This window comes from Orcinus orca, chromosome 12 (assembly GCF_937001465.1).
Source record: "Orcinus orca chromosome 12, mOrcOrc1.1, whole genome shotgun sequence".
Classification (NCBI taxonomy): domain Eukaryota; kingdom Metazoa; phylum Chordata; class Mammalia; order Artiodactyla; family Delphinidae; genus Orcinus; species Orcinus orca.
The window spans coordinates 71,769,933-71,797,275 of record NC_064570.1 but is presented as its reverse complement, the minus strand read 5'-3'; the positions used below and the strand labels follow the sequence as shown (position 1 = coordinate 71,797,275).

The 27,343-nt window shown below is 40.7% G+C and overlaps 1 protein-coding gene across 1 annotated transcript in view; it reads right to left on the bottom strand.

Annotated features, from left to right (window-relative positions):
- Window positions 1-5,012: 5,012 nt before the first annotated feature.
- The window catches only part of UBE3D (ubiquitin protein ligase E3D), a 317,055-nt gene continuing 294,724 nt past the window's right edge, over window positions 5,013-27,343 (bottom strand). Inside the window, exon 10 of the mRNA XM_033428545.2 lies at window positions 5,013-7,297. Coding sequence (XP_033284436.1) covers window positions 7,238-7,297 — 60 coding nt within the window. The 3' untranslated portion in view covers window positions 5,013-7,237. The remainder of the gene's footprint in view (window positions 7,298-27,343) is intronic.

Here is a 27,343-nt window from a genome sequence, read left to right as displayed (position 1 = left end):
CCACAGGTGGCAGTGCTTATTGAGTGTGATTCTCCCAAGCAAGATAATTGTTCCAGGGACCTCGATGGGGGAGGGTGAGAGGCAATCATATTCTTCTTGTAGAAATGTGCGTGGGGATGCTGAGAGCCTGGGTCTGCTGTAAGACAGAGAGAAAGAGCAGCTGAATGAGGAAGTACTGCAAAGTCCATAAACTGATTGCGAGCTCCCCAACGCTGCCCCAGGGCCTGCTCTTTCTAAGGACCAGTTGTTCAGCATTTTCAGGACTTCCATGAGGCTTCTCTGTAGCCTTAATAATCACACTTTTAAAACTGAGATAGTCTGAGGAGGTGTCTTAGTCCATTCAGCCTGCTCTAACAAAACACCACAGACCAGGTGGCTTATGAACAACAGAAATTTACTTCTCACAGTTCCGGATGCTGGAAGCCCCAGGTCGGGGTGGCAGCATGGTCTGGTGAGGGCCCTCTTCCGGCCAGGTTGCAGACTTCTTGCCGTGCTCTCACATAACAGAAGGGGCTAGGGAGCTCTGTGCAATCTCTTTTATAAGGGCACTAACCCCATTCGTGTGGGCTCCGCCCTCATGACCTAATCTGCTCCCAAAGGCCCCACCTCCTAATAATATCACATTGGGCATTAAGACTTCAGCATACGAATTTGGGGGGGGCACAAACATTCAAACCAAATAAAATAGCAGCGACTAAAGTGAGTGGCCTGGGTGTATTACAGAGATGGAATTCTAAGGCCCTTAGATGTTTCCATGCTCCTGGCACTCAACGGATAAGGCAAGCTTGGGTTGGGAGAAACATTTTACTCTCTTTCCTTTTTTACACCAAGAAAGGTAACATGGGGTTGCATGAATCCATGGCTTTGGAACATCCCTCACCTTTGGTTGATCTAGGCTGCTTAGATGGTCCCTACTCCTGCCTTTGGATGAAAGAGGCTAAAGGGAAAGCCTTTAGATAGATAGGTCATCCAGTCTCCCTGAAGTGGGAACCCCAGAAGGAATCTGTAGAAAACATTTGCCTGGAGGACTCTATACCTAGGAATCCCTACAGTGATGAGTTCTTTGTGCATCCAATTACACAAAACGTTTTCAAATGAGACAGGTTCACCTTGTCTCAATATTCAAGGCCAAGAGCATCTGAAGACAAAAAGACCCAACAAATTGAAGTTGTTAGAAGAATATTTTTAAAATAATAAGCATGATAAGTTAAAAGAGGAATTCTCAAGGAAAAGATTAGAATATAAGACTCTCCATAAAAATCTTGAAACAATTCTCAAAAATATTTCAAATGGGAAGGTACAATTGAAGGGCTTTTAGGGCAGGTTAGTCATGAAAGGCAGAGAGCAACCATCGCCAAAAGAGAGCTTGCTGTGCACCAAGGAACGGGCAAGAGAAACAGTCAGCCCACGTGAGCCAAGGAAAGGCCACAGGCAGTCAGAGAAATTAAAGCACCACCCAGTTTTTAATTTTGATCTTGTTTCAGCATTGTAGGACATAAATATTTCCTTCATAGAGCATAAAGTAAGGGATTTGGAAGACAAAATCTTGATTTTTTTTTGGTGAAGTCATGTGACATTGAAATGTCAGGGTTTTTATTTATGTGGATATGAATTTGAATAAGTGCATTGGTGTTCTATTGCTTCTGTAACAAATTACCAAAAATGTAGTTGCTTAAAACAGCATATATATATATATTACCTTACAGTTCTGTAGGTCAGAAGTCCAGTACAGGTCTCATCACCTGAAATCAGGTGTCAGCAGGGCTTGTATTCCTTTCCGGAGGCTCTACGGGAGAATCTGTTTTGTTGACTCTTCCAGCTTCTAGAGGCTGCCAGCACACCCTGGCTCACAGCCCCTTCTTCTGTTTTCAAAGCCAGAAACATCCCATCTCTGTGACACGTTTTCTATGACCACATCTCTAGGAAAGGGTCTCTGATTTTAAGGACTCATGAGATTAGACTGGGCTCACCTTCTCATTTCTAGGTCCTTAGCCTTAATCACATCTGCAAAAGTCCCTTTTGCTATGGAAGGTCACATAGACAAAGGTTCCCGGAATCAGGCATGGACATCTTTGGGGAGCCGTTATTCTGCCTGGATCTTCTGCACAATGAGTTAAGCCCACAGGTATCTTCAAGTTGTCCAGACATCATCAGATGCCTAAGCCTTCTCCCCAAATTGATGAGGCATTTTCCTTCCCCCTTGTAATTCATAACTTCTAATGTCCTTCAAGCTGTGTTCTTTAATTTACTAAAGGAAATGGTGCCTTCTCCCTTTCACTGAATAAAATTTCACTCAGTATACACTTGATATATTTGCTGTTCCTTGTACTCAATTAAAATATTGCACTTAAGAATTTGGTTTTTTGTCCTTTGTTGATCTGTAAACACAACTGCTATATCAGACACTCTCCCAGAAACAAGTGCTGTATATTTAACTCTCTTCAGATGATTTCCACACCATTTCTGCATCATGGAGATAGAGGATTTTATTGATGCTTTTATTTAACAAGCACATGGTAAAACAAGTATATATTTTATAGACAGAAAACAACAGATACGTGGTTTTTTTTAATCAAGCTATCAAAATACATCAAATTAGGTGAAGTTGGAGAAAAGAACTTTCCAAAGCAAGTCACTAAAAATGTCCTTTAAAAACCATTGTCGTCATGTTTAAAATACAATTTTCCACACACATGCTATTTCAGAAACTCACTTGCTACTTAAAATGAGGTACCCCATTGATTATCACCTTAAGTTCTCTACTCAGCAGAGAAAGGTCACAGATGCCATAGGAGATTGGAGCTGGAAGGAAACTTTGAAATCTAGTTTCTCCATTTTACAGATGAGGAAACTGAGGCTCCATAAGGTGAAAAGAATGAAAGCATAAGAATCGCATTGGTTTTACGGGTTGGATTTCCTGTGAACATGATTCAGAATTAGGACGGAAAGGGAAAGATACTCACACTCCCAGGCTTCCAACTGACCACACTTTTTGTTTGTTTGTTTGTTTGTTTGTTTTATTGAAGTAGAGTTGATTTACAATGTTGTGTTAGTTTCTGGTGTACAGCAAAGTGATTCAGTTATTCATACATATATTCTTTTTCATATTCTTTTCCATTATGGTTTATTACAGGATATCGAATAGTTCCTTAATCTATACAGTAGGACCTTGTTGTTTATCCATTCCATATATAATAGTTTGCATCTACTAACCCCAAACTCTCAATCCATCCTTCCCTTATTCCTCTCCCCCTTGGTAACCACAAGTCTCTTCCCCATGTCTGTGAGTCTGTTGCTGTTTCCTGGATAAGTTCATTTGTGCCAAGTGACAACACTCTTGTCCACAGCTTAAGCTTGAGAATGGATGATGGCCACAGGCCAGTGGAGCAGAAGGCGGAGGATCGAGGGGTGTCACGCTGGTGGGGTGAGCACAGAGACAGTAAATGGGAGCCTGTACAAGGTTCTGAGGCCAACCGTAGTTCAGCATTGTTTCCCTCAAAGAGTCTAAGCTTTAGTTAAATCTTTGCAACCACCGCTTGCTTGATTTTTAATAAATAGGCAAGCTGATCATCTTTCTTCTGAGGATTTTATTTCTGGTGCCAAAACGAATTGAAATCAGCATCTATGTCATTGTACATTTTCACCTGAGTATAGAAACATGCAAGAGCAAACAGCTAACCTACTCTCACCTCTTCCTCGACCCTCTCCTCACACATATGACAGCAGCCAAGATGCTAGGCAGTGTTTTCAGTCATGACTCGCTCATGCTATGCACCGTCAGGCTCTGAAATCTTCGTTCTCACCCATTCTCCTGTCTCAGATCTCCTACACCCGAAGACAGTAGGAACATGGGAAAACATACAGGCTCATTAGACAAACACAACATCCCATCACATGCAGTGATAACAGTTTAATTCAGGCTTACTGCAAGCGAAAGTTTCACACAGGATTCACTCCCGTGTTTTCACTCTCCCACCGTCCCCAATCACAGGAAAAGGCTCCAGAATGGATACCGTCTGGGCTTCCTGGATCTGGATTGGATGTCTGTTTCTTTCCCTAGATTAGGAAAGTTTTCAGCCATTATTTATTTGAATAAGCTTTCTTTCTTCCCCTTTCTCTCTTCCCCTTCTGGGACCCCTGTAATGTGCAAAGTGGTCCATTGGATGTTGTCCCATAAGTCTCGTAAGTTATCTTCACTCTTTATCATTCTTTTTCCTTTCTGTTCCTCTGATTGGATGAATTCCACTGCCCTGTCTTTGATTTCCCTGACCCTTTCTTCTGCTTCATCTATTCTGCTGTTGAACGCCTCTATTAAATTTTTCAGTTATATTCTTCAGCTCTGTGTCTTGTCTGGTACTTTATATATTTTATATCTCTTTGTTGAAATTCTCAATTTGTTTATGCACTGCTCCCCTGAACTCACTGAGCACCCTTATCACCATAATTTTGAACTCTGTCAGGTAAACTCCTTATCTCTATCTCGTTAAGATCTGTTTCTGGCGATTTATCTTGTTCTTTTGTTTGGGACATATTCCTGTTTCTTCATTTTCCTTGACTCTCCATGTTGTCTCCTGTACATTAGATAAAACAGCCACCTCTCCCAGCCTTGACAACGTGGTCTCACATAGGAGATGAACTGTATCCTCTAGCCCCACCCTAGCTCTCGGTTGTCTCTCATATGTTTGTGATTGTCCAACTCATCTCTTTTGTTGTTAGTGGCTCCCAAGAGTTGAGGGTTTGCCAAGACCCAACAGTGTCCCAAAGGTGAGGATCCCATTCAGTGCCTAGACGTAGGCTGACTGGAAGCTGTACCCTCAGAAAGCAGCTGGGAAAGTATGTAGTTAAGCCCTTTCCAGGGAGAAACTGGGAGAAGGGCTTTTTTTTAATCTGCTCTCTCTGCATTAGGCTCGTGTATATAGTTGTGAAAGAGGGGTGCTCTTGCACCTGTTAATAACCGCTTCTTTGCTTGCTGGACCACGAACGGAAGCCCGATTGCCATCAAAGCCAGGCAACCCAGGGACCCATCCCTTGGGCAACAGAGCAAAAACTGGGGTACAAGCATGTGTACAAGCTCTTTCCAGGGAGAGACTGAAGATACATGAAGAGGGCTATCGGGAGATAGCAGAGGAGATGTCCATCTGTTTCCCTGGTCTCCAAGAAGGATTGCAGGCAGCATCTAGACGTGGGCTAAATGAGAAGTCTGATCCTCAGGCAGCAGCTTTCAAAGTATGCAGGTGGAGCTCCTTCAGGGAAAGACTGGGAGATGGCCCGTCTTGCCTGCTCCCCAGGGCAGAGCCCTGGGGAACAGACACAATGAGTGCTTGTGCCCTTGTAAACAGCTGCTCCTTTGTTTGCTATAGTCTTGGCTTTCAGAGCTAGATGTTTTGGGGCCCTGTCTCTCAGGTAGGAATCTTAAAAGTTGGGACGCTAAGTATGGGTTCCAAACCCCTCACTCATCAGAGAGAAGCTGGGAGTTGGGAGGCTCCCCATTGTACGGTGCTGGGCCAAGGGTGTGTTTATGGCAAGGGTGTGTCTGGCCTTTTCCGCTCATCTCGATGGGGGTATTTTCTCATTTTTCCGTTGTGTAGGAGTCCCTCAGTTCGTTTCTGGATTTCTTGCAGGTGTGATTGCTCTGTGTGTGGCTGTAGATGTCAAGCTGTTGGTGTGTCCGTGGGAGGAGAGGTGTTCAGGAGTCACCTATATCAACCTCTCTCTCCTCCAGAAAGATTTTTTTTAGTTCCCTGAGAATCTCTTTAGTTCCTGGGTCCTTCTTGCAAACAAAGGCTTTAGAAAGTCTGAAAGGGCTGAGAGTCAAGTTGGGAGAAAGGGCGAAAGAAATCCATACACAGGGCACACTAACATTACCAAGTGGTTTATGAGAAGTGATCTTTTACAATAAATGCTTCCTGCTGTTCCTGCTGCATCTCGGGCTCTGGGATGGATGCTGAGATACAGTGGGGAAAACACAAGCCTGGTCCACGGAGTTCTGAATCCAGTGACAGCTGACCAAAACTAAATCTCATGAAAAGAAATGGTCTGCATTTAAGGTTGAAACGAGATTCATCACCTGGTGTGGACTGGAGGTCAAGACAAACATTACCACCTGATGTGAACCAGAGTTTGCTCATGTACACACATTCGTTGGATTAAAATGTTTTCTTTTCCCTTTTTTTGTCTCCTCTATAGAGGGGCTAAAGATGTCTTCACCATCTGAATAATTTCCTGAACCCAAGGAAATACCAGAAATATAGTATATGTTCAATAAATCTTTGGTGCATGAAAAAAACAACGAAAGAGCTTCTGCTCTAAGATTTATTTTTTTTTAACTTCATCCAGGAAGGTCCAGGATCCTTTAAGATAATAAAGCTGACATAGGATTGACAAAGACAAAATAAAGGTATGTCAAAGGAACCATGCCGGGAAGGGCCTACAGATGATCTGGTCACTAGAATTTTGAATAAATAGAGTGAATCAGGTGGTGGTCAAGCCAAGGTAAGAAACAGAAGGTCTGTGGCTCATTCCGCAGTGTCTGTGGCTCATTCCCCAGTGTCTGACTGCTTCCTGAGGCCACTGCGTGTAACTTTCCACCTGTCAAGATTCTGGACCCTTTTCTTCTAAGCCTTTGGGATCAATTTATTACTCATTGAATTCATCCAGTCCAATATCCCTCTTTTGACTCTACCCAGTAATCCCCTCAGACATCTTTGTCAGACCTCTCCTTGCTGGCATGAACTTCCCTCCACACTGAAATCATAAAAAGGAATAGGAAAGAGAAAAGGAGCCCCCCCAAAAAGACGACAAAGGAAGAGTCCTAAAAGTAGGAGAAGTAATACAATGTGCTATCATGCAAGGGATGTGTTATAAAAGGGTGTGGGCAGACTTCCAAGTAGGGTACAAGTGGTTAAGAGCAAGAACTTTGGAGACTCGCTCTGGTAAACAACTCTGCTCTTTGCCAAGTGGGTTAACTTGGCCAAATTATTAATTTCTCTGGGTCCTAGCTTCCATGGATGAGTCCTAGCACCACTTACCCTCAAGGCAGTTTGTGACGACTAAATCAGTGAATACATTTTAGTATCGGGCACACAGTATGTTCTCAAAGATGGCTAATATCATGATAATAACATCACTTGGTCCTGGACCCTTTCATAAGCGTATGGACATATATAAAAGATCTTAAAAGGCGCCTTTATAATTACCAAGCCAGTGCCATTTTTCTTTCCAAGGGACCAAAAAAGTCTTAGAATATAGGAAAGGCGCCTGCTTCACCCTCTTCATTCACAGGAACGCATATTTCTTCCTGGAAGAGAGAGTTTGACAGATTATGATGTACAGATGTTGTCAGGAGGGCAGAACCACCTTGTAGTAAATCAGTTTTTAATTTGTGTTTTTGGAAAATTGGGAAAAGGCTTTAAAATGTTCCAGCGACAGAATAGTTTCCCTTTCCTCCGTGGCAGCAACTCCCCCAAAGAGAGCAAGCAGACCTGGTCTTCATCTTGTAGATGGCGGCTGTGGGGCCTCATCTTCCAGTCTCTAGGCTGGGAGGCTCGCCTCCAGTGGAGCCACTCCTGTCGCGTGAAAAGGCACACCTGGGCCTCCTCTGAGCTGCAGTGCTGAGCACGCCTGGGCTACTGTTTCTGCCCTCACAGTGTCTCCCCGGCTCGGTTCAAGCCCCTGGGTGATGACGATGAAAATGAAATGGGAACGGACACGAATCTGGCATAAGGGATGGAGAGCCAGCAAACACAGTTGGGTTTTAGACTTTTCAAAGTTGATGCCAAAGTCAGTAACAAGAAAAGACCAGATGATGAGTTCCTAGGAAGGTGACTCACTGGGCAGAGCACAGGAATCTTGAATGGGAGCCTAGAAGCCTCAGATGGTGAGAGTGCCAGGGAGAGGATTAATGAATAAAAGAAAAAGACATATCCTGCTCAGAAAAACCAGGCCACCGAAAGCACCAAGAAAGACCGAGTGACAAATGAAGTCTCTACAACTCTAGTACAGACTGTGTGCCCAGAAAGTCTACTTCAGGAAAATGCTACTGGGGGAAATAGAGACCTCCGGGGCCAGGTGGCCGAGCAGTTTTAACCTGGAACCAAATAGAGAAGGGAGCCTGCTTGAGCAGTGCATGAGCCCCAGGTAGACTGCATTGTTGGTTGGCGGCCCTGCATCCATTCCTTCTTTCTTCCTTCTTAACAAAACCTCAATTTGTTTCCATGGATGTTTTCTTCCCCTATACAGTCTCTGAGAAGGCTGACCCCATCCCCAGTTCTTAGGATGGGTCTTAGCTGTCTAAAAGCAATTCCATCCTCCTTTCCAGAGGTTTGGTAAATTGTCGTGTGATCCACTGAGACCAGGGAGAGGCTTCCCGGGGCTTCTGCTAAAGCTCTACCCCGCCTTCCGGAAGATATTTTGGACATTCTTCAAAAATTGTTTCTTTGTGATGCAAGGCCCAGAGCTGTCGCCAACCTGGGAATAAAGTCAGTCCACTAAGGAGCAAAGAGCTAAAGAAATACAAATATGGGGGCAAGGGCTGTGGGATTAGGTCACTCGGAAGTCGTCTCACCTAGCATTTCCAATTTCACAAGCCCATAAAGTCCTTACGGTTGAAGCCAGTTTGATTTCAATGCTTTTGTCATAGGTGACAGAACACCCTGGAAAGGAAGAAAGAGGAAAAGCAGGAAGAAGAGGAGGAATTATATGTAAGACGCAGAAAAATTATTGCAACTTGCAATAAATTGTACTCCAGCTCAGGTCTAGCTGACTTTGGAAGCCTGTCTTTGCCCACTGTCATCTCACACTGCCTTTCTACTGATGAGCAGAGAGGAGCGCATGCTTCATTTCCTGCCTCAGTAGGGTGTGCCCTGGACCTCCACACCAGCTGGTAAAATAACTTCTGCTTGAGAAAAAAAGGGCTATATATAAGAGGAAGGGAAAGAGTACTAATCCTGGAACCCAGTCTTGAAAGGAGAAGCCCAGATCCTATGGAGGTGGCAGAGGCAGAAAGTGCTGGCTTCCCTTCTGTTCTCTGGCTTCCCTGGGTCATGTTTCATCACAGCGCAAATTCTGGCAGCAACGGGAAGGAAGCTGCTAGCAACTCCTGTTCTCAAGGCCTTAGCAGAAACAAGTCGATGGAGAAAATAAAATGCTACCAGTGGAGTCAAATAGGTAGAGAAATTGACTGTGTACACTTTTGCAAAAAGAGCAGGGAAAGTTGCACCCTTAACTTCATTTGTTTTTATTTTCCTACCCTTTAAGGCAAGTGAAATAAGGCATATATTTCCCCAAACTTTAAGTCATGGAAATTCAGTATGAACATGCCTTTTTATGCACTAAGTACTTTTTCCTTGGAAAATGGTTTATTAACTGCATAGGCAACTTGATTATCAAAGAACACTTTGATAATACAACTGAACATTCTATTGCCAGGAATGTAGTTACCTAAGATGGAGTTAGCATAAGTAATACAGTTACCTGATGTAGTAACAGGTGGAAAGAGGCAAGAGCATCTATTTTAGAGTAGATTCCCTCCCTGCCCAGCTCAGAAGGTTACCTCCTCCCCCCAAGGCAATGGAAGACAGAGATTCTGATTCCTCCAGCTCCTGGTAGGGAAGAGATGAGTGGGGAGGGGGAGGGAAGGGACGGCACTCCTGCCCCTCCCATGATGGAGCTCCCATCACTTCCCAGTAACAGAGGGTCTGCACACCACCACACAGTCCAAGATTCTCATACAAAAGCTGTAACAAGGGGTAGAAGTCGCATGAGAAACGTATCAGACACCACAATTCCCTTACCTCTCCTTCCATGGGACTCATCTGGAAATACCCAAACTTCGTTATACTCATTGATCCTTTTCTTTTTTTTTTTTTTCTGGCTATGCTGCACAGCTTGGGGGATCTTAGTTCCTTGCTTAGTTCCTTAGTAATTCCCCTTCATTGATGCTTGTGCTCTGCATTTGTGCTCAGCAGTTACCTGATCTCACTGTGAATGTGTGAGCACAAACCTCAGGCGGGTCCCAGGGCTGCCTGGCAATCCTGCTACATTCTCCCTATGCCATTCACTCTCTCACTCTTCCAATTATTCATTTTTCTCTCCTTAGACCTCCAACATTCCCTCCCCTCCTCATTCTCAACCAATGGCTTTGCTTCTCACTTCAATGAGAAAATAGATGCAAACAGAAGAGAATTCCATATCCTCCCATTATCAAATTTACCAATTTTTCATACATAGCAGTGGACCTTGTGCTTATCTAGGCAATCCCTCCCCTTGTACACAGAATCTCAGTCCCTCTCAGCTGCTCTTAATTATGAAAGAGCCTCAAGGGGTTGGTGAGACTCCTGAAAATATATGCAAAACGTCCTGTGTATAAGTATTTTATTCTGAGGAAACGTCCACAGTTTTCATAAAAATCTCAATCAAAACATTTAGCTCCACTATTCTAAGAGCTAGTAATTGCCAACATTTACTGAGCCTTCACTATGTACCTAGTACTAGCATGAATGAGCTAAACTAATTCTTTCTTTTTTAAATAAATTTATTTATTATATTTATTTATTTTTGGCTGCATTGGGTCTTTGTTGTTTTGTGCGGGCTTTCTCTAGTTGTGGCGAGCGGGGTCTGCTCTTCCTTGTGGTGCACGGGCTTCTCATCACTGTGGCTTCTCTTGTTGTGGAGCACGGGCTCTAGGCACGCGGGCCTCAGTAGTTGTGGCGCACGGGCTTAGCTGCTCCGTGGCATGTGGGATCTTCCCGGACCAGGGATTGAACCCATGTCCCCTGCATTGGCAGGTGGATTCTTGACCACTGCGCCACAAGAGAAGTCCAATGAATGAGCTAAATTAATTCTCAATGCAATCTTCTGATGAAAATATTATGTACTGAGATACCTATATCACAGGTGGGCAAACTGACGCTCAGATGCTCAGAGAGTTTAGATAACCTATTCAAGATTGTACGGCTCGAGTTGCCCGGCTGGGATTTGAGCACAGACCGGTGCTAAAGTCCATCACACTAGGAGAACTGGCCACCAAGGGATAAAGGATTTAGGATTATTTTTTCCTTCCCCTCATCTAACCTTTGGAAAACTTATACAAAAACATATATATAAATTCTCATAAAGAAAATGCTATTTTCCAGTCAAAATTATTCTAATAAAGCACAAGGCCGGGGAAGGTGAATGGCTTTACTTCATGAGTAATTTAAATGATATATTGTTTTCTACATTGTACATCATTTTTTAATGAACTATTATGAGATATTATGCAAATGAAAAGTTATCAGCCTTCTATAAATAACAAAAAAGTACCTCAAATATATAATCAGTGATTTATAACTGCTCAAGCGATCCAAGAAGGTAATTTAGCCTGTTCCTGGAGTTCTGTGTATCTGGACAATTAAAACATTGTTTGGTTTGCATTCTAAAAAGCCAAAATGTAGGTCACTGCGATACATCCTTACTTGTTACGCCCTGGCTGACATTTATCCTCACTTTATGTCTGCAGGTCAAGGGACACATGCTCAAGACGTTCAACTGCCCTGCCTTGAAGCTCATTTGTCCTGGTTCTCAATGGAGAAAACTAAATATTGCTCTGAACATAAGACTGCCAGGATGTAGCCACCTTTCCACTGCTTCACACTGCCTGGTCTCCATTTCTTGCATTGCAGAAGCCACAAGCAACATATCCAACTATTTGGAACAGATAGAAGCATTTTCTTGAGGTTCTACTATTTGTCACAATATACAGACAGAGTCTTGGAGAATTCTTGTCTTTCCATGTAGTAGGTATGTTCCCAGTTATAAGATGATGAGAGAGGGATTTACTCCAGAAAACTAATCCAGGGAGAAATCTCAGTTCTCATCCTCTGCCTCTTTGCAGACATGTTTCTATATCCAGGAAATATATGACCAGGGATCCCTAGACATAGGTGTTCTTCAGTCCTTAGCCACTACTTACACCAACACCTGGGAAAGTGCCAAATCTATCCCCAGATCTCTCAGACCTCCCAGTAAGTTCCCTTACCCCTTACAGTCCACACTCCAGCTATGCTGAGCTTTGTCATTCTGCAAAACCATTCTGCTGCTGCTAGATTTGCTGCTGCCTGTGCCTGGAACACCTTTCCTTTCCTCTGTCTCCTCCTTTATTTGGCCAGTTCTTCTTCCTCAGTCACCACCTCAGAGGTGCTTTCCTTGAGCACTCCCCACCCCAACTCAGGGATAGGTGGCATCCTGTGGCTCCCCTGGTGCCCTATTTACTCTTAGCAGCAAACTGTTGTTGTGGCCTACTGTCTGTCCCCCTTGCTGGACTCTACCAACCTTGGGACAAAGAACTGTTTCTGCCTTGTTAAAATGTTCATCTTTTATTGTAGCCCAGTGCCTGGACTAGAACAGATGATAAAAAAAAATTACTTGCTGAAGGAATGAATGACTGTCCTCATTTATCATTATCCTCTGTTTAGGGCTACATGCTTGTAGATGCATGTAGGAAAGAGGTATGTAGAAGTAAGTGATACAGGGACACAGATAAATTAAAAAAGAGAGCGAGAGAACAAAAGCCCTACCTCCCCTCTACAGGAAAGAAGTATACTCATCAGGTAAAAACTGCGCTCCAAAGATAACCACTTCCCTCTTCATCTTTATTTCTATTCCTCCTCCTACACCACTACTTCACTGGTCCTTACCATATGCCCTCCTCCTTTCTCATCATTTTGTTTTTGCCATATCTTCTAAAGCTAACTCCTGATCATTCTCACACCTTGCCTTTCTCTCTACTGTCTTCTAATGACCACTCTCATCTGATTCACATTGTCTGTTTCTATTTAGATGTCAAAACAGCATGGAAATAATTTTGCAAAGAAATGTGGTGTACAACACATGGCACACACGAATCTGTGCCTTACAACACTAACTATGATAACAAGATATATTTTCTAGGTATGCTGCCAGAGGACACATCCCTTGAGAGCCTGCCCTGGTGTCCAGTAGGGCTTATATTCATGGGTTCAGTGGGATGGTAGCAAACAAACAAAAAAACCAGTTCTTAACAGCTATCACCCCAGGGCTCAGCAGAGAGGAAGCAGACAGAAATTCCCATCTCCCAGTCTTCCCCTGAAAGAGATATATTTGCATACTTTAAGAGGTGAAACCTGAGGGCCCACCTTCCAATCACCTTGAACCTAGCTGCTGACTGAGATCTTCCTATTTGGGACACTGACAGGTCTTGGCACATCCTCAACTAGGGGGAGCTATTAAAAATAGAATAGGCTGCTTGGACAATCATAAAGGTCTGAGAGACAACCAAGAGCTCAGACAGGGTGGAACCATAAGATTCATCTCCTACCTAAGAGCACTACTTCAAGACTGGGAGATGTGGCTGTTTTATCTAATGCACAGAAACCAACACAGAGAATCAAGAAAAATGAAGAAACAAAGGAATATACTCCAAACAAAAGAACAAGATAAAACCTCAGAAAAAAAAAAGTTAACAAAATGACGATTTAGCTGATAAAGAATTTAAGATAATGATCACAAAGGTGATCGCTGAGGTCAGGAAAGTAATGCATGAATAAGGTGAGAATTTCAAAAAAGAGATTGAAAATATTTAAAAGTGCCAAACAGAAACACAGAACTGAAGATTATAATAACTGAACTGAAAAATTCTACAGAGCAGTTCAATAGTAGACTAGATGAAATGAAGAAAAGGTCAGCGAACTTGACGACCGAGCAGTGGCAATCATCCAGTTAGAGGAGCAAAAAAGAAAAAATAAAGAAAAAGAGTGAAGGTAACTTAAGGGACTTACAGGACAACACAAGCAGACCAATATTCACACTATAGAGATCCCAGAAGGAGAAAAGATAGAGGGGCAGAAAACTTACTGAAAGAAGTAACGGCTGAAGACTTCCTTAATCTGGGGAAAGATCTCAAGTAAAAAACCTAACGTTACACCTCAAGCAAAAAAAAAAAGAACAAACTAAGCCCAAGTTAGTAGAAGGAAGGAAATAACAAAGGTCAGAGAAGAAATCAATAAAATAGAAATTAAAAAACAATATAAAAGATCAATGAAACTAAGAGCTGCTTTTTTGAAAAGATAAAACAGACAAACCTTTAGCTAGAGTTACCAAGAAAAAAGAGAGAAGATGCAAATAAATAAAAAGAGAAATGAAAAAGGAGACATTACAACCAGTACCACAGAAATATAAACAATCATAAGAAACTACTATGAGCAATTATATGGAAAAAAATTAGACACTCTAGAAGGAATGGATAAATTCCTAGAAATATACAACCTACCAAGACTGAATCATGAAGAAACAGAAAATCTGAAAAGACTGATTACTAATAAGGAGATTAAATCAGTAATTAAAAACCTCTCAACAAACAAAAGTCCAAGACTAGATGAATTCTACCATTTAGAGAAGAGTTAACATTTATCCCTCTCAAACTGTTCCTGAAAATTGTGGAAGGAACACTTCTGAACTCATTCCATGAGGCCAGCATCACCCTGATACCAAAACCAGACAAAGATCACAATAAAAAGAGAATTATAGGCCAGTATCACTGATAAACATAGATGTGAAAATCCTTAACAAAATATTAGCAAACTAAATTCAACAAACATTAAAAGGATCATACACCATGATTAAGTGGGATTTATCCCAGGGATAAAAGGATAGTTCAATATCCACAGATTAATCAATGATACACCACATTAACAAACTGAAGAATAAAAACCATATGATCATCTCAATAGATACAGAAAAAGCATTTGACAAAATTCATCATCTATGTATGATTAAAAAGCTCTCAACAAAGAGGATATAAAAGAAATGTACCTCAACATAATAAAGACCATATATGACAAGTCCGCAGCTAACATTATACTGAATGGTGAAAAGCTAAAAGCTTTTCCTCTAAGATCAGGAACAATATAAAGATGCCCAGTCTCACCACTTTAACCAACATAGTATTGGAAGTCCTAGTCAAATAAATTTGGCAAGAAAAAGAAATAAAAGACATCCAGATCAGAAAGGAAAAAAGTAAAACTGCCTCCATTTGTAGATGGCATGATATTACATAAAGAAAACCCAAAATAATCTATCAAAAAATTGTTAGAATGAAAAATTCAGTAAAGTTGCAGGATGCAAAATCAATAAACAAAAATCAGTTCTGTTTCAATATACTAATAATGAACTATCAGAGAAATTAGGAAAATGATCCCATTTACAACTGCATCAAAAAGAATAAAATATCTATAAATAAATTTAACCAAGGAGGTGAAAGACTAAACACTGAAAAGTATAAAATATTGATGAAAGAAACTGAAAAAGAAACACATAAGTGGTAAGATATTTCATGCTTATGGATTGCAATAATTAATATTGTTTAAATGTCCATACTGTCAAAGCAATCTACAGACTCAATGCAATTTCTATCAAAATTCCACTGGCACTTTTTTTCACAGAAACAAAACAATCCTACAATTCATATAAAATCACAAAAGACCTTGAATAGCCAAAGCAATCTTGAGAAAGAAGAACAAAGCTGGAGGAATCACATTTCCTGATTTTAAACTATATTACAAAGCTATAGTAATCAATACAGTACGGTACTGGCATAAAAACAGACACATAGATTAATGGAATAGAACAGAAAGCCCAGAAATTAACCCATACCTATATGGTCAATTAATTTATAACAAAAGACCCAAGAATGTACAGTGGGGAAAGGACTATCTCCTCAATAAATGGTTATGGGGAAACTGGAAGCCACATGCTACTGGATCACTATACACAAAGATTAACTCAAAATGGATTAAACTTGTATGTAAGACCTGAAATCATAAACCTCTTGGAAGAAAACAGGCATTAAACTCCTTGACATCTGCCTTGGTGATGATTTTTTGTATTTGACACCAAAAGCAAAGGCAACAAAAGCAAAAATAAACAAATGGGACTATATCAAACCAAAAAGCTGCACAGCAAGGGAAATCATCAACAAAATGAAAAGGTAACCTTCCAAATGGGAGAAAATATTTCCAAGTCATATATCAGATAAGAGGTTGATATCCAAAATGTATAAAAATTCATACAACTCAATAGCAAAAAGCCAAATAATCCAATATAAAAATGGACTAGACACTTTTCCAGAGAAGACATACAGATGGTCAACAGACACATGAAAGATGCTCAACATCACTAATCATCAGGGCAATGCAAATCAAAACCACAATGAGACATCACCCACATCTGTCAGAATGGCTATCATCAAAAAGACAACAAATAACAAGTGTTGGTGAGGATGTGGAGAAAAGGGAACCCCCTGCACTGTTGGTGGGAATGTAAATTGGTGCAGCCACTATGGAGAACAGTATGGAGGTTCCTCAAAAAATTAAAAATAGAACGATCATATGATGCAGCAGTTCCACTCCTGGGTATTTATCCAAAGGAAATGAAAAACCGAACTCAAAAGATATATGTACCCTCATGTTCACTGCAGCATTATTTTTTATCTTGAGTAATTGTATTCTATTTTTTGCACATCTTTATTGGAGTATAATTGCTGTACAATGTGTTAGTTTCTGCTGTATAACAAAGTGAATCAGCTATATGTATACATATATCTCCATATACCCTCTGTCTTGAGCTTCCCTCCCACCCTCCGTATCCCATCCCTCTGGGTCGTCACAAAGCACCGAGCTGATCTCCCTCTGCTATATGCAGCAGCTTCCCACTAGCCATCCATTTTACATTTGGTCGTGTATCTATGTCAATGTTACTCTCTCACTTTGTCCCAGCTTCCCCCTCCCCCACTGTGTCCTCCAGTCCGTTCTCTACATCTGCATCATTATTCCTGCCCAGACACTAGGTTCATCAGTACCATTTTTTTTTTTTAGATTCCATATATATGTGTTAGCATACGGTATTTGTTTTTCTTTCTGACTTACTGGACTCTGTATGACAGACTATAGGTCCATCCACTTCAGCATTATTTACAATAGCCAAAACATGGAAAGAACCTATCTATTGATCCAGAGATAAATGGATGAAGTGTGGCATAGATACACAATGGGATATTACTCAGCTATAAAAAGTGAAGAAATCATGCTATTTTCGACAACATGGACGGACCTTGAGGGTATTATGTTAAGTGAAAAAAGTCAGAGGAAGACAAATACTGACGATCTCATTTATATGTGGAAGCTTTTTTTTAAATATGTGGAATCTTAAAAAACAAAACAGAACTCATAGATACAGAGAACAGATTTGTGGTTGAGGGGGTAGGGTGGTGGAGCAGTTGCAAAATGGGTGAAGGCGCTGCAAAGGTACAAACTTCCAATTATAAAACAGATAAGTCCTGGGGGTTTAAAGAACAGTCAGGTGACTATGGTTAACAATACTGTATTGTATATTTGAAAGTTCCTAAGACAGTAGATCTTAAAAGTTTTCATCACAAGAGAAAAAAATTTGTAACTACGTGTGGTGATGGAGGTTAACTGGACTCACTGTGGTGAGCTTTTGCAATATTACACATATCAAATCATTATTTTGTACACCTGAAACGAATATATATGTCAATTATGTCTCAATATAAACAAAAACAACTAACTTCTATTTTACCTTCTCTGCATTTTGAACAAAATCTTGAAATAACTGGGCAGCAACGGATTTAATACGTCAGTGTTTTCTTTCCAGTTCTTCCTTCAGTCTAGCTCTCGCTGGTGATTCCTGCGTAGGTTCTGGAAAAACTATGGCGGCAGCAGCAGCTTCCCTACTCACTCTCAGAGTCTGCCCAGCTGGGCTGATTTCAGGATGATCTGAGGCTCCGCCCCTGCCCCGCCCACACAAACCTTAAGTGTTGGAATTTTCCCACTGAAGCCCGTGGAAGGGGGATGTGGGCCACTCACCAGGCCCCAAAGTGCACTGCCAGTGCTGACCACCAGGCTCTACAGCCAAGCAACCACGGGGAGATTATAAAGAAGTCAAAACCACACCAAAACCCAAAGCCAAATTTGGCAAAGCCAAATTTCCAAACTTTCCAACCACAGATCCTGGGCAACCTTTTTGCCATTGCCCAAACTTAAGCAAGTAAAAAAATTAACTTAAAAAATAATAAATATGTATTAAGCTCCTACAATGTCTAGGAACTACTGTACGAACTTGAAATACAGCAGTGAACAAATTAGACAAATTCCCTGGCCTCCTGGATTTTACATTCTAGTGGTGAGACAGAAGGGGGAAAAAAATCAATGAACAAGTAGTTATAATATAATATTAAAACTTCCTTTAAGAAAACTAAAGAGGGCAATAGGATAGAGCAAGATGAGGACTGTCAACCTATTTTAGATGGGATGGTCAGGAAAGACCTCTTTGAGAAGGTGACATTTGAGCGGAGATCTGCATGGAGTGAGGTAATGACCTTGTAGCCAGCAGAGTGAATGGTAGCAGGTGCAAAGGCTTTGAGTCGTAGATATCCTTGGTGGGCTTGAGGAGCAACAAGGAAGTCAAAGTGGGGGGACAGAGCGGGCAGTGGTAGGCAATGGGGTTGGAGGGGTAGCCAGACAGGACTCTCAACCCTCACTGTGCCTCTGAAACACCTGGGGAACTTTAAAAATTCACAGATGCTAGGTCCTGATCCCAGAGATCTGATTTCAGTTGATTTGCAGATGGTACCAATCAACAGTAATTTGTCAATACTCCCCAGGTGATTCTAATGTGCAGACATGCTTGAGAACCACTGATGTGGGGCCTTGTACCGAATGTGATGAAGGCATAGTAGGTTTGAGCAGGGGAGGGAAATGATCTGATTTACATTTTTAAAGGATCATTCTGGCTGCTGGGCAGCACAAGAAAGCAAATAAGGGGACAAGAGAAGAAACTGGGAATCCCAAATAGAAGACTATTGTAACTGTCCTGGTGAAAAAGATTATGGTGATGAGGGTGGTGGAGGTGGAAGTGGTGAGAAATTGTCGTATCTGTGATATATTATGAATGTAATGCCAACGGGATTTGCTGGTAGATTGGATGTGGGATATGAAAGAAAGAAGACTTAATGATGACTCGAAGAAGTTTTGGGTCTGAGGATCAAAATTTATGGTGTTAGTGAAGCGGGGTCCATCAGTGGTGGGATGGGAAGAAAAGAGTAAGTTTGGTGGGAGAAATCAGAAGTTGATGTGAAAATAATGTGTGAAAAAGTGTTATCAATGATGTGAAAAAGTGTTATCAACACTTTTCTACATCTTTATCTTCTTCCTTTCTCTACTTAACTTTCATTTGGCCCTAACTCCTACCCTGTCTAAACTACATACTATCTCATCTCTTTTGTGAATCCAAAGCTCAAAATGTCTCCCTACAAACCCCCCTACACTGTTGGTGGGAATGTAAATTGGTGTAGCCACTATGGAGAACAGTGTGGAGCTTCCTTAAAAAACTAACAACAGAATTACCATATGACCCAGCAATCCCACTCCTGGGCAGATATCTAGAGAAAACTCTAATTCAAAAAGACACATGCACCCCAATGTTCATAGCAGCACTACTTACAATAGCCAAGACATGGAAGCAACCTAAGTGTCCATCAACAGATGAATGGGTAAAGAAGATGTGGTACATATACACAATGGAATACTACTCATCCATAATAAAAAGAATAAAATAATGGCATTTGCAGCAACATGGATGGACCTAGTAATTACCATACGAAGTGAAGTAAGTCAGACAGAGACAGACAAATACCATACTATAAAATGACACAAATGAACTTATTTAAGAAACAGAAACAGCCTCACAGACATAGAAAACAAACTTATGGTTCAAAGGGAAAGGGGGTGGGGGAGGGATAAATTAGGAGTTTGGGATTAGCAGATACAAACTACTAGATATAAAATAGATAAACAAAAAGGTCCTACTGTATAGCACAGGGAACTATATTCAGTATCTTGTAATAAACCATAATGGAAAAGAATATAGAATAGAATATGTATAAAAATGCAGAATCACTTTGCTAAATACCAGAAACTAACACAACATTGTAAATCAACTATACTTCAGTTTAAGAAGAAGTTTCCCTACATTAATATTATATCACTATAGGGCTTCCCTGGTGGCGCAATGGTTGAGAGTCCGCCTGCTGATGCAGGGGACACGGGTTCGTGCCCCGGTCCGGGAAGATCCCACATGCCGCGCAGCGGCTAGGCCCGTGAGCCATGGCCGCTGAGCCTGTGCATTCGGAGCCTGTGCTCCGCAATGGGAGAGTCCACAACAGTGAGAGGCCCGCGTACCACAAAATAAATAAATAAACGTAAAAAAAAAATAAAAAAATATTATATCACTATAAAATAATGTACCTGTCTAGATATTCTAAAGATCTGAGGAAAGACGCATCTGGCTATGCCTATAGCTCCTGGAAAAGACATTACAAGCATATCCACGAGGAAAGTTTTCGCTCTTGTCAATGTACTCTTGGGTGCAAGTTGGCAGTTAAAATTTGGTTTAGTCAAGTTTCAGAGGAGTGGTCCCTGAAGCTTTTAAGGGTCAGGCCAACTGAATTTCAAGAAGTACCCAATCTTCTCTATTAGCGTTCTTGCATATAAAATGATTGCATAACAGATTTTGCAAAAATGAGATGCATTTCTTTATTTGTATATTATAAACAAGGCTCATTAGATGTTCCTTTCACTTAAAATAGTTAAATATCTCCATTTTTTTAGAGAAGACTTGAACTTCTGACCCCTCTTCTCATTTTAACATGAGGTTTTCAGATTTCTGAAAAGCAATATTGAATGTTTAAGTTTTTCTAGTGGCTGATTTCCAGTCTGGAATTAATTTGGCCTATCTATTTGAAATTACTCTTCTCTCTGCAAAATATGTTAGAATAACTTTCCTTTCATTAACTCCAAAATGGCACTGGATGACAACAGCTTTAGCAATACTCATTTCTCTTAAAAAAAAAAAAAAACAGAGTTATACTACTTAAATTAAGAGAAAATATATCTTTATCGAATTTTCTTTAGCAAAACAAAAAATAACTTAAAGCTGAAAAATAAAAGACTTTAAAGGGAATTTTTAAAATAATAAAATATAAAGACTAAATGAAGATTAAAATCATTTTATAGATGTATAAAAACAGGACAGCTAGCTATAAATATCACTTTTCATGTTCTAAAGATGGTACCAACCAAACCTTCTTAGTTAAACAAAAGTTAGAGATATCACGACCAATGATTAGACTAAATTATTTCAGAAACAAGGTAGAGACCCACCATTCTGGATTTTTAACTTAATGGGAGAATATGGGAGGGGAAAAATAAACAAGGTGTCATAATAATGCTAGTGATAAGAGTTTGCTTTTATGTACCAAAATATTGATGAAAGAAGCTCTTCAAATATTAAAAAAGGATTGCACGTATGTAATAAAAACAAACAAGCAAACAATGTCTATCTCAGAAAAACTGACTCAGATATGAAAAAGTTGGGGCTACAAATAAAGCTTCAAGAGAAGAGAAAGTCAAAGAGGAACATATAAGCTCCTCTTGACTCAGGGAAGAAAAAGATCAGAAACATATTTTTCCTTTTATGACACTGAGCTTCTGAACAGTGTTTTGCTTGCCAGAAAAACTGAAAGCAAAGGAAAAAGCATTTTAAAGTGACAAAAAATTTCCCAGCAATGTTATAGAGTAGACTGATCCCATATATACAGCAATATTTTCTTGAAGACAAAAACTCATCTTGTGCTAATAGATTTACTGCTTTATTTTTCTGCTAAATTTCTGTGCCTTTAGTTTCAATGCTTTTGAAGCACTGCTCAGTTACATAAGTTGTAAAAGCAATTGTTAATGTGAAAAATTAATGATGTTTATAAAATTATGTTGATATACACTGAGGCAAGCTCAATTTTTTATAAAAATGTAATAGCTTACTAAACCTTTCTTATAAATACATTTATTCAAAACATGTGAAGGTCTAATTTATCTTAATGGTGTTAAGGCAATATTAACTTGATCATCTACATAATACTAACTTGAATAGAATTTTTTTCTGTTTCAATCTTTTAATTTTTAAGAAAATTATTGAGATTTAATTGACATATAACATTGTATTAGTTCAAAGTATACAAGGTATATATCGTATACACTACAATATACTAATGACATTGTATTAGTTCAAGTTATACAACATAACTATTTGATGTATGTATATATTGTGAAATGATTACCACAATAAGTTTAGTTAACATCCACGATTTTTTTTCTTGTGATGAGAACTTTTAAGATCTACTCTCTTAGTGACTTTCAAATATACAATAGTGTATTATTAACTATAGTCACCATGCTGTACAATACATCCTCCGATGTCTCTTTGATAAGGGCACTAATCTCATTCCTGAGGGTTTCAGCCTCATGACCTAATTACCTCCCCAAATCCCCACCTCCTAATAGCATCACATTTGGGATCAGGATTTCAACTTATGAATTGGGGATGAGAGGACAAAAACATTCAGACCATAGCAGTGCTAGAATTGACAGAAGTTAGAGACTCAGAATACAGGAGTCTAGGGAAGAAGCCAGAATGACTATGTGGTTTCTGAGAAATTGATTCTGGCCATTGAATTAGGGTAAAATCGTTTTTAATGGGAAACTGAAGAGTTTCATTTTGGAATTTTCCAAATTTAATTCACCTGTTGTACATCTGACTAGCAACCTGAAACAAAGGTCCGAGGTTTAGCAGAGGACTAAGAATTGGATTTGTATCAGAGAAATGTTCACCAAAGAGAAAAAGATTTAAAAATAGTGGGTACAGTAAAGATTGCCCAAAAAAATATGGAAAAAAAAAGCTAAGGATACAGCTCTTAAAGACCACATAAAAAGAGGAGATTAGATGAAGGAACTATAAAAATGTATTGGAATCATCAAAGAATTGACTGCCCAAAGACAGTTGTGATCTGAAACTGGAACCCAAAGAAGGAATCCAAAGAATGATTTCAACCTAGATGGGAAGGATGGTGTGCTGCTTAACTTTATGTCAACTCCATTGGGCTAAAGGATGCCTGGAAAATTGGTAAAACATTATTTCTGGATGTGTCTGTGAGGGTGCGATTAGCATTTGAAATGGTAGACTGAGTAAAGGAGACTGTGCTCTCCAGTGCAGGAGGGCATCACCCAATCCATTAAGGGTCTGAATAGAACAAAAAAGGCAGAAGAAGGGAATCTGCTCTCTCTGCCTGAGCCTGGACATCCACATGCTCCTGCCGTCAGTCAAGGGGGCTCCTGGTTTTCAGGCTTCTGACTTGTGCTGAATTATAGCATGGGATTTCCTAGTTCTCCAGCTGGCTGTCAGCAGACCATGGGCCTTCTCAGCCTCTATAATTGCATGAGCCAATTCCTATAATAAATCATATATATATGTGTGTGTATATGATATATAATCATTAAATCATTATATATATATTAGTTTTGTTTCTCTGGAGAGCTCTGACCAGTACAAGGGGTCTTCTGAGAAGGGCAAGATGGAGGCTTGCTGGAGAAATTTGTGAATCTCTCCAAATCCCCACACAAAACAGAGTAATAGAACAAAAAGGGGTGGGAGGGAGAGAGAGAGAGAACATTGATGAAAAGGAATCCTCCAGAAACAGTAGGGGTGGGGCAGATCTCTCTCTTTCCTCTCTCCCTGTCCCCCAGCAGCCTGACCCTGCAGGTACGTGGTTTTAGGAAAGCAGCAGAAGCAGAGGAGATCTGACAGTCCTGAGCTGGGAAACTGGAGGCAGGCCACCGGGGATCACACCCAGAAGAAGAATCACACGCCAAGTGGGACGCCACACAACCTACAGGGGATCCACAGGCTCTCGTTAGGAGTATGTGCAGAAAGGCTTGGCACCCCATGCGGGCAGCAAGAAAGAGGGCAGGCAGGCCAGGAAGGGGGCGATCTGAGCCATCGAGATCAAGGCTCTCAGAATCCTCAACTAAAACTTCCAGATGAACAAAGCAGCGTCCTGAGATAACACACTGAGAACAGAATCGGAGAGCAGAAGAGAGGCCATATTTTTTGTTTTTATTTATTTATTTTTCTGCGGTACGCGGGCCTCTCACTGTTGTGGCCTCTCCCGTTGCGGAGCACAGGCTCCGGACGTGCAGGCTCAGCGGCCATGGCTCACGGACCCAGCCGCTCCGCGGCATGTGGGATCTTCCCGGACTGGGGCACGAACCCGCGTCCCCTGCATCGGCAGACAGACTCTCAACCACTGCGCCACCAGGGAAGCCCGAGAGGCCACATTTTTTAATGCCTGGCAACAGCCATGATGCCAGGGAAGCTTTCCTGGACCACCCCCACCTCTTACAAAGGAACTAAAAATACAGGAAAACTCAGCACATTTTGCCTTGAGTAACACAGAGGATGGTGTTGGGATCCCACGAAATATAAGAAAAAAGGAGGAATGGCCCAAGTCATATACTGGGACAACTACCACATCCCAGGAAAAAATACATGGGTCCTAGAACAACTAATGACTGTAATCTAATATTTCAGAATTAGATAAAATAAATTAAGAAAATGGGAGACGCTATGAAGGAACAGCTTAACACTCACAAACGGTGCACCGAGAACACAGAAGGCTATGAACACAGAGGTGGCAAAGCTCATAGGCTACCAAGCAGAAGAGAAAGGGCACAGAAATGGCAGAGAGGGACCCTGGAGACAAATGTCACAGACATCACCATTTACAATCCCGTTCTCACTTAGAGAACAAATAGGGGCTAAGATCCCTAGCTGATGAGACCTCTGTGGCTCTGTCTTGGATTCGCCCCCACCTGCCTTTGCCTGTCCCCACCTACAGCATTACGTAGCCTCTTCTGCATCATCCCTTAAGTGTTCCTTCTTGTCTCACATACTCTCCCTAACACTCGCAGAGCCATTCTCTATGCACGTGTCTGGTATGATTACTTTCAGCAACAAAGCCCATGGTGTCCATGCTCTACAAAGAATGAAAAGTCTTAACCTCGACATCCTTGTTGTTCCCTCAAATTCCTCCAGCCCACTCCAAGCAGGAAGTAATAACTCAGACTTTGGCTACAGAAGTGACACTTGGCAACTGACAGTTTCTCTTAGCAAATGATCACAGGATACACGGAATAAATGCGACGTGGATAGAGTCAACTGGCAGATGATGCGGGTTTTATTTATTTATTTATTTTAAACGTCTTTATTGGGGTATAATTGCTTTACAATGGTGTGTTAGTTTCTGCTTTATAACAAAGTGAATCAGTTATACATATACATATGTTCCCATATCTCTTCCCTCTTGCGTCTCCATCGTTCCCACCCTCCCTATCCCACCCCTCCAGGAGGTCACGAAGCACTGAGCTGATCTCCCTGTGCTATGCGGCTGCTTCCCACTAGCTATCTATTTTACGTTTGGTAGTGTATATATGTCCATGCCGCTCTCTCACTTCGTCCCAACTTACCCTTCCCCCCTCCCCGTATCCTCAAGTCCATTCTCTAGTAGGTCTGTGTCTTTGTTCCCGTCTTGCCCCTGGGTTCTTCATAACGATTTTTTTTTTTTTTAGATTCCATATATATGTGAGAGCATACGGTATTTGTTTTTCTCTTTCTGACTTACTTCACTCTGTATGACAGACTCTAGGTCCATCCATCTCACTACAAATAACTCAATTTCATTTCTTTTTATGGCTGAGTAATATTCCATTGTATATATCTGCCACATCTTCTTTATCCATTCATCTGTTCATGGACACTTAGGTTGCTTCCATGTCCTGGCTATTGTAAATAGAGCTGTAACGAACATTTTGGTACATGCCTCTTTTTGAATTATGGTTTTCTCAGGGTATATGCCCAGTAGTGGGATTGCTGGGTCATATGGGAGTTCTATTTTTAGTTTTTAAAGGAACCTCCATACTGTTCTCCATAGTGGCTGTATCAATTTACATTCCCACCAGCAGTGCAAGAGTGTTCCCTTTTCTCCACACGCTTCCAGTAATGTTTGTAGATTTTTTGATGATGGCCATTCTGAACGGTGTGAGATGATATCTCATTGTACTTTTGATTTGCATTTCTCTAATGATTAATGATGTTGAGCATTCTTTCATGTGTTTGCTGGCAATCTGTATATCTTCTTTGGAGAAATGTCTATTTAGGTCTTCTGCCCATTTTTGGATTGGGTTGTTTGTTTTTTTGATATTAAGCTGCAGGAGCTGCTTGTAAATTTTGGAGATCAATCCTTTGTCAGTTATTTCATTTGCAAATATTTTCTCCCATTCTGAGGGTTGTCTTTTCATCTTGTTTATGGTTTCCTTTGCTGTGCAAAAGCTTTTAAGTTTATTAAGTCCCATTTGTTTATTTTTGTTTTTATTACCATTTCTCTAGGAGGTGGGTCAAAAAGGATCTTGCTGTGATTTATGTCATAGAGTGTCCTGCCTACGTTTTCCTCTACGGGTTTGATAGTTTCTGGCCTTACATTTAGGTCTTTAATCCATTTTGAGTTTATTTTTCTGTATGGTGTTAGGGAGTGTTCTAATTTCATTCTTTAACATGTAGCTGTCCAGTTTTCCCAGCACCACTTATTGAAGAGGCTGTCTTTTCTCCACTGTATATTCTTGCCTCCTTTATCAAAGATAAGGTGACCATATGTGCGTGGGTTTATCTCTGGGCTTTCTATCCTGTTCCATTGATCTATCTTTCTGTTTTTGTGCCAGTACCATACTGTCTTAATTTCTGTCGCTTTGTAGTATAGTCTGAAGTCAGGGAGCCTGATTCCTCCAGCTCCTTTTTTTTTGCCTCAAGATTGCTTTGGCTATTCGGGGTCTTTTGTGTTTCCATACAAATTGTGAAATTTTTTGATCTAGTTCTGTGAAAAATGCCATTGGTAGTTTGATAGGGATTGCATTGAATCTGTAGATTGCTTTGGGTAGTAGAGTCATTTTCACAATGTTGATTCTTCCAGTCTAAGAACATGGTATATCTCTCCATCTATTTGTATCATCTTTAATTTCTTTCATCAGTGTCTTATAATTTTCTGCATACAGGTCTTTTGTCTCCTTTTGTGACTGGTAGGTTTATTCATAGATAGTTTATTCTTTTTGTTGCAGTGGTAAATGGGAGTGTTTTCTTAATTTCACTCTCAGATTTTTCATCATTAGTGTATAGGAATGCAAGATATTTCTGTGCATTAATTTTGTATCCTGCTACTTTACCAAATTCATTGATTAGCTCTAGTAGTTTTCTGATAGCATCATTAGGATTCTCTATGTACAGTATCATGTCATCTGCAAACAGTGACAGCTTTACTTCTTCGTTTACAATTTGGATTCCTTTTATTTCTTTTCCTGCTCTGACTTCTGTGGCT